An 11748-nucleotide genomic window follows, 5' to 3' on the forward strand; every position below is an offset into this window, starting at 1 on the left:
ACGTACGATTTCTCTGTTTTGTTATCATTTATTAATTTTAGTCTTATTCGCCCTCTCCCTCTCTTACCTGCCACCATACCCTCTAGCATATCCCTCATGATACAGTTCCCTCTTACCTAATGTCCCAGCCAGTTTCTCTTCTTCTGCTTAATAATATGTAAAATTGTTCTTTTTTCTTCTACTCCACCATTTGTAACACTCTCTCATTTGTTTTTCGTTTGATTCAACTAATTCTCTTCATTCTTCTCCACAACCATATCTCGAAAACTTTCATCATTTCATCATTTTTGCCTAAGTCTATGTTTCTGCTCATACAGTATAATACTCCATACAAAGCAGTGTATGAATCTTTTTCTCAACTCATTATTCATGGTTCCACAAAACAGTATTTTCTTCCTCCTAAATGCTTCTTTCATCATTCCTATCCTTACTTTTTTTCCATGTTCACATTTCATATCATTATTAATAATACTACCTAGGTATCGAAAACTAATAACTTGTTCTATTTTCTTACCTCCTACTTCTATATTTGACACCAACCCCTTCGTTCCAATCACCACGGCTTTTGTCTTTCGAACATTTATTTTCATTCCATATTCTACACAGCCCTTCCTCAAGTTTTCTAACATCTTATTGTTTTCCTCTTAAGATTATTTTACAAACGTCATATCATCTGCAAACCGTATACACCTAATCATTCTACCTTCTACTGAAATGCCGTCTCCATTTTGTAGTCTCTTTTCTACTATTCTTCTAGATAGATATTAAATAATGTAGGCGAGAAACATCATCCCTATCGAACTCCCCTTCCAATTGGACTCTCCGCTGTCATTTTCTCTCGTATTCTAAAACTTACTTGTTGGTTCATATATAAGTTTATTATGAGTCTTTGATCTTTCTTTTCCAACCAACTTTCTTTAGAATTTCCAACAACAGTATTTCCAATTCACACGGTAAGAAACCTTTTCTAGATGAATAAATATCACATACAACTCTTTCCCTTTTTCTATAAATCTTTCACCGATCACCCTTAATAATCAAACTGCATCTCTTGTGCCTTTACCTCTCCTGAACATAATAATGCACATTAAACACAGTTCTTTCTTCTTTTAGTATAAATTTTCATATTGAATTGCGGCTGTACCTACTAACGCTATTAGTACACCTTCCTAATCTCTCAATATATATATATAAATCTTGGACGGGAAAAACCATGATGAACGAACTTCTGAAGAAAACACAAACTTGAGCACCATAATCGCCGTTGCTTGTTTCACGTGTGCAGGATCTTTCGGCCGAGTTCAAATTGACGTTCTACCTAAAAGCTACAGTATCTATTTCAGCATCCCTTGAGGCGGAACTTCCAGTGCAATCCTCTCTACCGAAATAATAATAATAACAATAATAAAAGGTTAACAAAATTATCAAAAATTACCCTGACGAAGTGATAGCAAACGTCTTACACATGGTGCCTTCCAGTTTCCTAAGTTCAATTAGCCAGAGATCTTGGCAGATCAAATGCCAAAGTAATAGCCATTATTATTTGAATATATAAAAGACTGATTCTTTATAGGGTTTACAAATTCAATCAGTTATAATTCATGATTTTAACCACATACAGAGTTGGTTTATATGTCATTATACAGACTGCAAAACACTTCAAGTTTAACTCACGTAGTGAGTAGTTGCGGAGGTGACCACACGCGGCGCCACCGGTCACTCGTTGAAAATGGAGACTTTCGCTGGTGAGCTAAGTGCGTGTTTTGGTTTGAAGGAACGAAGTCAGCAACGAGTGTACAGCGTAAGTTTCACATACAATACAGCAAGGAAACACCAAGCAGACCAACAGTGTACAAATGGCACCAGGCATTTGTTGAAACACGTTGTTCTGTGCGACACACAAAGGCTCCAGGGCGCTCACCCGTGACTGACGATGTGGTGGAAGCAGTTAGGGACAGTTTTGTCCACAGTCCTCGAAACTCTACACGATGTGCATAAAAAAAAACTGGTATCCCTCAGACCACTGTTTGGCTCGTATTGCGTAGACATTTGTCCATGAAATCATACAAGAAGACTGTACTTGGTTCAAGCACTGAGTGAAGCGGATAAACATACCCGACATGAATTCTGTGTTACCATGTTGAATCGCATTAGTGGTGAAGAGTCATTCTTGAAAAATGTGATACTCAGTGATGAATCAACTTTTCACCTTTCCGGCCGAGTCAACACACACAATTGTCGTATTTGGGGCACGAAAAATCCACATGCGCACGTGGAGCTGGTTCGTGTTTGAGGGCCAAAGTGAACGTGTTTTGCGCTGTTTCCAGAGCAAAGGTGTATGGACCATTCTTCTTTGCTGAGAGCACTATCACCGGCATCGCCTATCTTGATATGCTCTAGAACTTCCTTGTTCCACAGTTAGATGAAGATGACCACGATAGCCGCTTATGGTGGCAACAAGATGGCGCCCTGCCGCACTACCTGATAGACGTAAGAGAATTTCTTGATCAGCGTTTCCCAAATCAGTGGATAGGTCGTGGTGAATCAATTGCCTGGCCGCCACGGTCTACAGATTACACGCCACTTGACTTCTTTTTGTGGGGGTTTGTGAAAGATAAAATATACACCCCTCCTCTGCCTGATAATGTTAATGAACTGTAAAATCGCATCACAACTGCCATCGCGGACGTTACCCTCGAAATGCTGGTTACTGTTTAGCAGGAAATCGACTTTTGTTGCAATGTGTCCAGGATGACCGAAGGTGCACACATTGAGCCATATTGGATTTGTCGTTTAAAAAAAAAAAAACGAAATGTTTTGCAGTATAATGACATAAACTAAGTCTGTATGTGGTTCCAATACAGAATTATAACTGATTGAAGTTTTAAACTCTATAAAGTATCACCTTGTATAACAAGTAGTCCTGAGCGACAGACTGACTGATCAACGCCTAGGCCAAACCGCTTAACCTAGGAACTTCCAATTTTGAGAGTGCATAGAAATGACAATGGAATGAAATCTTTCAGTTTAACTTTCCACGATTATACCCTTTAGGCTAAGGGAGAGGGATAATTAAGGCAAATGAATGATGATAGAAGAAATGGTGGAATGAGAATATAGGAGGAAACGGGAGTACCGTGAGAAAACCCACTAAAACGATGTTTTTTGCCACAATCTTAATTGGTAGGGAGTCGAACCAGAAACCACACGCACCAGAGGTAAGCGAGTGTTCTATCCCTGATCCACCGTGCCCCGTGTATAGACATGTGACATACGGTACCGCTAAGGAAAAATTTTTGAAAATTCGATGAAAAGAGGGAGAAATAGAGTAAAGAAATGATACTAAAACATCTTGCAACATCTGAAGGTTAGAGACATAAAATTTGCTATGTGAACTTCTCATCTAAAATAATTAGACACGTGTTTCAGATTTGTTTGATATTTTATCTAGAAGGGAAAATAAAGTGCTGAGAACGAAAAAGATTTAGGAATTACAATTTTTGTAATAAGATCCCCATATCAAGAAATCTCTGAAGTTTAGTGACATGAAATTTGTCATACGAACTTTTCATTGAAAATAATTACTTACATGTTTAAGCGTTTTTTTGATACTTGACCTAGAAGGGAAGTAAATGGTTGAGAAGGAAAAAGGACAAGAATTACAATTATTTCAACGACTTATTCCATAAATAATGTCGTCTTTTCGATGACTGCTATAATAACGCCATCTGACGACTAGTGAAGTAGACGACACGTGAAATGACGGCAAGCACCCAGAAGAACGATTTGTTGCTTGTGTTTGATTATGGCAGCGTCGAAGGACCGGATCACATACGGCATATTATGTTGAATGAATTACACTAGGGATATCAGTCAGCGTAGCGACACGAAACATCAATTTCGTATATAGTTAGGATAGTTTGGATGTGCGGAAGTACCACATTAGTCTGAGGATACTAGCCTCATCGACGAGCAACGAGAAGGGACATCTGTGCAGCTGAGCAAGAACCCCTGCGAACAGCAGTGAAGACAAATTCAATGTATACTGTTGTAGAACTGGGCAGGGAACTCCATGTCACCTATTTTGACCGTTCATCGCTATCTGCAGGACCTTAAGTACGTGTGAAAACTCGGTAAATGAGTATCCCATGCACTAACGCCTCAAGAGAAGCAGCAGTTACTGACATCTACAGTTCCCTTTTTACCTGTCAAAGACATGAGCCATTTCTGGACAGAATTGTGACAGAGAATAAAAAGTTAGGCCTCTACCTTAACATTACACACAAACGTCAGTGAGTACCTAAAGAAGGGATGGCCACAGGAACTGGGCCAAAACAGGACCTCCTTCCCTGCCACGAGATTAGCGGGGACGTCTACTATATTGCTCTGAAGTGTTAGCTATGGCATATGAAAATGAAGATTTCATCAGTAGGGCTAACATATGGTTCAGTGATGAAGAGCCATGTGTACTTTGATCGCCACATCAATCGACAATTGATTATTGACCCTGTCTTGCATGATTTGTGCGGCTTTTACCGCACGAAAAATCTGTCGTTATAATAACAATGGATGCAGCAACATGAAGCTATTGTCCACACTGCAAGTGAGTCACTTACCCTTCTGCTCACAAGAGTTTGGACATCGCTTGAATTCCTGTGGAACGGATTTTCCATATCCTTCCCACTCCCCTGTTTTCATGACACCAAATGCCTACAGACGGGTATGCTGAAGGAAGCAATTTTTTCGAACAGATAACTTCCTACCACTATACAGGAGTTAAGAGAAAAGAGTCGGTTATTTGCTTTGCCATTTCACCAAACCGTGTTCACTAACATGTTCATCGATCTACAGGACCGGTATGAAGAATATGTGCGACATAATGTTCAACATTTTGAACACATGATCTACAAGAATGCTTCCTTGTAAATTTACAATATGTGTTGAATAACATTTAGTTGACATCCATTTGCCAAGCTTTATGTTTCATTATGTTGTACAAAAAATAAATAAATGTCAACGATGTGATTTCAGTAGTTTGTTTTGCCGCATACAGTAGAACAAGATGTTAAAGCTTATGATGTTTGGTTACAATGAAGCATACTTTGCATTTTTTTTTTAAGAATAGATTTTACAATTGATTGCAGTGAAAACAATGTTGGGAAGGTATTGAACATAAATATTACCGTCTTATGAAAACGTCTGACAATCATAAAAAAAAAAAAAAAAAAAAACGATATGGGCGCCGAGTAACCAAGCCTGGACATTGTGAGTAGCAATCGTTTGTACGACAATGTTTGCTCTGCATGAAGTTATAAAAAATAATATTTCGAACAACAAAGTTACAAATATACTGAGAGAAGTTTATTTATTGTGGTAAATTTCTTAAGAATATACTAATCAACAACCGATATTAAAACTTCACATTGTTTGTTAGAATATTTGGCGCTGCAATATCACAGATATTTGCGCTATGCTTACTTTCAAAATAGTTATCATAATATGAATACACAGTGATAAAGATGGAATAAGGACTACAATCAAATTAGCAATACAGAATTATTAGTCATTAGAAGAATCATTGTCACGAGGTGGATCCGGTGACAGAGAACGTTCCTGGTTTTCACATAATACACACGTACAAGAATCAATATATTAAAGCCTTTGTATGACACATACACGTGGACGCTCCTCTGTTCCAAACGTTTTGGTCTCTGTGCAAGAACAGCTAACCATTTCCAATATTTCTTCACTTGTACATTAACACTAAAGGTGCATTTCTTGATTCTAAATGTTTCACTGCTTTTCCTGTGAGGATTTCTTTTAGGAATATAGCTACAGTCAATATATCCTTCAACTCTAGGAAAACTAGCCATTTGATGAAATTGAACTTGAACTGTCCTCAAACAATCAGGAATGGGGAATTAATCAGGTATATCAGGCGACGAACAGAGACTGATGATACTTTCCTCACAAGTTGACAAATTGTTGAGTGGCTCATGAAATGGTTATCTTCAATGTGTATCTGTAAAACAAGCACAGAAATACGTTACATAAAAAAAATCAGGAATATTCTTTTTGGATTTTTTTTTTTTTTTTTTTTTTGCTAATTTAGTAACTTCAAAATTTATTCAGATGTTTAAGCTGATAATTATTCAGATGCACGTTTCCCGTGTGAAACAACGCTACCTACAATTATGACAAGTCACATTTGTGTTTACTTTTGATTGTAGGAATGAGTAGATGAAAAATGGTAAAAGTTTAGCTAATTTTTAAATAAAATCCCTTTTGGAGCAGCCTCACTGCTGTTAAGTTTAACAACTCTAATTTACAGTTTGCTTTGTTTATTATCTGTAAAATAAATTAAATTAATCAGAAAATGAAAATTATAACTAAGTTTCTTAGATTATGTTATTTTGCGTAGCTAAGACTCACCTACATAATTTTATCAATTATCAATTATGAAGATGCAATGGGAGAGTAGGAAGAAATACCTACGTGTATATTCTTTTCTTTAACAGCTTGTGTAGTTCTTTATCTTGTTCAAAATCATGGAACCATGAATAAATTGATTTATTCTGTTGTTATTTTAGTTCTGAGCTATTTTCTAAAAGTATGATATAAATTAATTACGAAAGTGATTTTCATATTAACAAAGAGTATTGCGAATTATGCTTGATTCATCAGAGATAAACTTTGATATCTAGCACTGAATCGTGATTTCCGGCTGCAAAACTTTCAAGAAAATAAAAGAGCAATTATGGAAAAGATTAGGGGTATGTTTAGTACAAGGGGTCCAGAAGCAAGTAAAAAACACAAAATTTACAGGAGAAATGAGTGATGCAAGTACTTAGACGTAACATAACGTAACCAAATCTAACCTAACCTAACATAAACTAACGTAAGCTAACCTAAACTAATGTAATATTAGTAGAAATAAGCGAAATCTATCATGTTTTTAGAAAATTATGCGAGACTCCTACACTAATATAACATAAACTAAACTAACCTAACGTAACCTAAACTAGCCTAACCGAACTTAAACTAACCAACCCTACCCTAAACTAACCGAATGTGAACAGAAATTACCTAAATTGTAACATTTTTTAGAGAAAAGAGCTGGACCCCTTCTGCTAAACATAGGCCAAAGATTAAAATGTTGATTATTAGGAAAGATAAGACAAAGATAACAACATAAACCTTTTTTTTTTTGTATAATTCGCCATTAAAATATAACCACATAATCGCTGGTACCTACTGTTTATGTGACAAATAAAATTTTGCTGTGAAATGTTCAACATCATTAAATAATCGAAATTGCATCGTGTGTTTGGTGATGTAACATTTTATTGGGGATTACAAAGTTTTATATTTTCTATTATAGGAGATGTAACCCAGTATATAATAGTATGGTCTGAAAATAATAAAAGACAAACTGATTTTACTACTGGTAATATTGAGCAATAAAATATTAAACTAGTTTTTGAAGAAAACAGTGGAAATGGCAAACTACATTTTTTAAATTCATATGTTATGTGCTTCAGAGAAAATACCACCTACCTGATAGTTCCCATTTACATAGAATCTTAAAACCGTGAGTACTTTCAGAATTGCTGGTAGTGAACGTTCCCGCAAAATAATATTTTCTAAATCGTCACCCAGTAATGGAAAAATTTGTCTCAGAAATATTACTTTCGAAAACCTGGAACGAGAAAAGAATACAGTTTAAAACGAAAACCTGAAACGGGAAATGAATACACTTTGAAACTAAAACCAAAATCGACACACTTTGTGATAATAAACCTATGATCAACAGAAATAAAACCTAACCTAAACATTTCCAGTTAATACCTGAAAATCAAATGAGCGTGTTAGCGGACTTTAAAGGTGGAAGACAGGCCATGACCACTATGGAGCACGAAAGTAAGTGTGGTGTTAGTAGTTAGGTTAGGATACTGTAGTTCTATTTCATACTTCAAACTGAAATTCTACTTCTGCGTAGAAGTCATGCTACAGAAATGACCAGGGCGAATATATGAACAATGGAAGCGAGACCGGTTTTTGAGTACATGAACCTTTGTACAATACACGTGTGCAGGAGAGATGTTACGGAAATAAACAGCCGCGGAAATATGGACAACCGAATAGGCCTTTATGTCCGCCCCTCATAATTTCCGTAACATTACTCCTACACAGGTGTATTCTGTGAAGGTCCCTGTATCTCTGCTGAAAATTTCATGAAAATCGAGGAATATTACAATGGCAAATGACACTCAAGACGAGCAGCGTATATGTGACGTACAAGAGTATGGAGCAAACCAAAGCTTCAAAAACTACCAACCGTCACTGACGCGCCTGCTCCCTTCGGACGTAGCCCCGTGCTACAGAGCGGGGCCATTAGTTACGCCCTGCCCTGACTCGTTTTGATAGCATTCGTGCTTTTTAAAGGATATCTAGCACAAATTGATTTTTGAACTGTCGTCCTTACGGCATGTCTGCACAAGGTATGTCATATAATGTTTAAGTCCCCCTAAAGTTAATCTACACATATGAATGCAATTCCCTCCATAAACAATTTACAAGATCCATTTCCTGTCCAAAAGAAGTCATAATTAATGAATTCAAACATGTATACTTGATCTGGAATAATACCAAATCGTGAAAATTTTACATTGTGTACAATTAATGCCTACCTAACCTAATCTTGTGTCTACTTCGGTAGCAAATCGTAAACATTTTACATTTTATGTAATTAGTGTCTGCTTCCCTTCTGTAACACAATTGTATTATATTTTTTGGCTAAAGACAACAAAACACTACATTCTTAATCTAATGATAGGAACGTGCCGATAGGGTGAGATACAAGTTGAGCACGTAAATAATTTACTTCTGCCAATTTAATTTTACACAAACACAAACCAGTATCAAGTATAAGATTTGTTTACACAAGTAGCTAATGAATTTTGGTAAAATTCAATATATAAGGTCCTACTTCCCTTTCTCTTCATGTTCCTTGGTTCCTGAGTTCCATGATTTTCTGTCTTAACCTTGTGCAGCACCCATGCGTATGGTTCTTATGTTATTGTATCTTGCACTAGATGTATTACAAGGATCTACTGTGAAAATTAATAAATTAAGTTATCCCAACCTAAACTATTCTAACCTATTTTGTTATTGCAGTTAATTTTTAAAATAATATGTAGGTATTGTGTTAAGAAGTTTGCTGTAAACTTGAAACTATAAATTATATTTGGAATTTTCTTTACACATGGCTAAATGAAAATTATGATTAGAGCAATTTAAACATGGAATACAACGCCATGAAGTGAATATCTCTTGGTTTAAGAAATGTGACGAAATAGTTAAAACGAAAGGTCCGAAGAGAGAAGTTCCCAGCGAGAATAGGATCTACGATCCATAGAGAATACAACTGTAAAAACTGCCAGAAAAGTAAAGGAAAATGAGTGGAACTACTCATACTTTGTGTGTAAAATGAATATTTATTTTTGCCACTATGTTACTGTTATTAAAATTAGCATAAAAGTTAAAATCAAGATGCATAGTTGACTTACCTGTATCTCCCAAGGAATTGATTATCGTCATACAGCTCAAGTGGATTTTCCATATGCCTCGTATGTCTTGACGCATCATTAGTCATCGCAAAGTAATATTTTTTTAATATTTGTTCTTCCGCATACATGACACATTCAACAAAATCATTTACTTCCATGCCAAAAAACGAATCTCTATACTGTTAAAGAACTCAAGGAAGGCTTAAGGTTAGTCGATAGCTACCTTGAGTCAAGGAGAGATTTTCATTAAGGCTTCCTTGAACTCAAGGGTTCCTTGACATCAAGGAAGGATTATAAATACCGATTTCAGTCAAGGGAGGCTTCTCAAGGAATCCTTGAGTTAAGGTAGCCTTAAGGAGTGTTTTTAAATATAGGCCTAAGCCGGCGATAGTAAGAGCTTCTCGCAGGTTGGACTCTCGCTCAGGGTATGGGTGCTACATATTGTCCTTTCATGAACCGGTCGTCATTGTTAACCTAAAAGGAACTATCCAGTGTTTTTTAAAAATTTCTTTTGAATGTTGGATTGATTCGACTGATATAGGGCACGTTGAAAGTTCAAGAAAATTAAAACTTCAATTTCTGGATAACTATTTTTTTTCCGGTAGCAATCACGCATTTTTTGCCATCACTCAACCAACGATTGAATTCCGTGGTGAAAGAAGTCTGCGATGCGATGAAGTAGGGTCTACTAATCCGCCACGTTAGACCGGCCGGTCATCAGGGAAGTTCGTTCCTGGCAAGATATGATTGAAGAAGAGACGTCAAGAGAGAATACGGTGGATGAGGAAGGACAACATGCTTCAACTTCCGGTATGTCTGCACCGTGTTTTGACTGACAAGTGGTTGTGCAACGTAAGGACATCACATCTGTTAACCAGTGGTGGATACTTGCAGACTAAAAAGTTTGCGATATATTTAATAAAGTTCTTCCTGTAAAGATTTCCATTAATATCTTTCTTCGGCGGAGAAAGACATGACGAAACACCCCACACCTTTTGTGAGTGGAGGGGTGGTTTTGGAAACAATCCTTGATGTTGATCACGATTCAACCACTGTCTATTTGGGCCTCATTCTTTTTCGATCTTCGCAAAATTTGCTGTTTACAATGTAATGAAAACACATCTCGAAGCAATTCCAATTTATTCCGATTATCGCAACTACAACACGGATATTGCTTTGAGTTAACCCAAACTGGTATGTAATGTTGACTGCAGCCAGTTTACGATTGCAGTAACAGCAGGGGTAAAAATGGATCTGAAAAGATAGGGAGACGAATTGCATCACGCCGTCCCCCATGTCTATCTTTGGCCATTGTATTTTTCTTTTTTTTTTTTTAGAAAGTGAGAGGACACCACAGATATTTTCTGTAAATGGGAGGACGGCATATGTTCGCGTTCCTCCTCACTTTTACTCCTGAGTAACAGATCCAGTTGGCTAAGGATAGAAGTCAGTGGAGAGCTTTTGTGAAGGCGATATTGAACCTCTGGGTTCCATAGGTCATAGAATTAGTTAGTTACTTTAGTAACAGATTCAGTTTTCTTCAGAATCGACAATCAGACCCATTCCTTAGTCAGAAAACTGTACGTCTCGAAAAGACGATCCTTGTTGGCTGATGTCAATTCATGTGGCGTCCTGTAGCTTAACTCCTCTAAAATTGCAGGAACATTTGCTGACAGGTTGCTGCTATGATATTCTTGAGAAGTTAATTGGAATACGATAGTCTTCCGTGCCTACAGAGGATCAATTCTCAGTGTTGTGTCACCTTCACGAAAGATCACAAAGCAACAGCGTTGGTGCATTCCTTCACCATTTCTAATCTAAATACAATGATGATGTTCTCCGGGAAAATTATGCAGAATGTTCAATTTTGATCTCATAGAGCTAACTAACTAACTAACTCTATGGCCTATGGAACCCGGAGGTTCAGTGCCGCGTTCACAAAAGCTCTCCACTGACTTCTATCCTTAGCTAATTGCATCCAGTTTCTACTTTGTATTCCTATCTCTGCGAGATCCATCTTAATATTGTCCTCCCATCTGCGCCTAGGTCTTCCTAATGGTCGTTTTCCTATGGGTCTACCAGTCAAGACTTTGAAAGCGTTTCTACTTTCTTCCATTCTAGCTACATGACCTGCCCACCTAAGCCTCCTAGACTTGACGGCCCTAACAATGTTGGGTAA

At 37.0% G+C, this 11748-nt stretch overlaps 1 protein-coding gene across 1 annotated transcript; it reads right to left on the bottom strand.

Annotated features, from left to right (window-relative positions):
- Positions 1-5339: 5339 nt before the first annotated feature.
- Positions 5340-10235, bottom strand: LOC145669235 (uncharacterized). The gene is made up of 3 exons (XM_081737560.1): positions 9570-10235; positions 7558-7699; positions 5340-6022 (listed from the first exon to the last, which is right to left on the bottom strand). Exons 1-3 carry the CDS (start codon positions 9725-9727, stop codon positions 5900-5902), a joined length of 423 nt encoding a protein of 140 aa, XP_081593686.1. The 5' UTR covers positions 9728-10235; the 3' UTR covers positions 5340-5899.
- Positions 10236-11748: the final 1513 nt, after the last annotated feature.

This window comes from Thermobia domestica, chromosome 13, assembly GCF_964235325.1.
Source record: "Thermobia domestica chromosome 13, izTheDome1.hap1.1, whole genome shotgun sequence".
Taxonomy (NCBI): Eukaryota; Metazoa; Arthropoda; class Insecta; order Zygentoma; family Lepismatidae; genus Thermobia; species Thermobia domestica.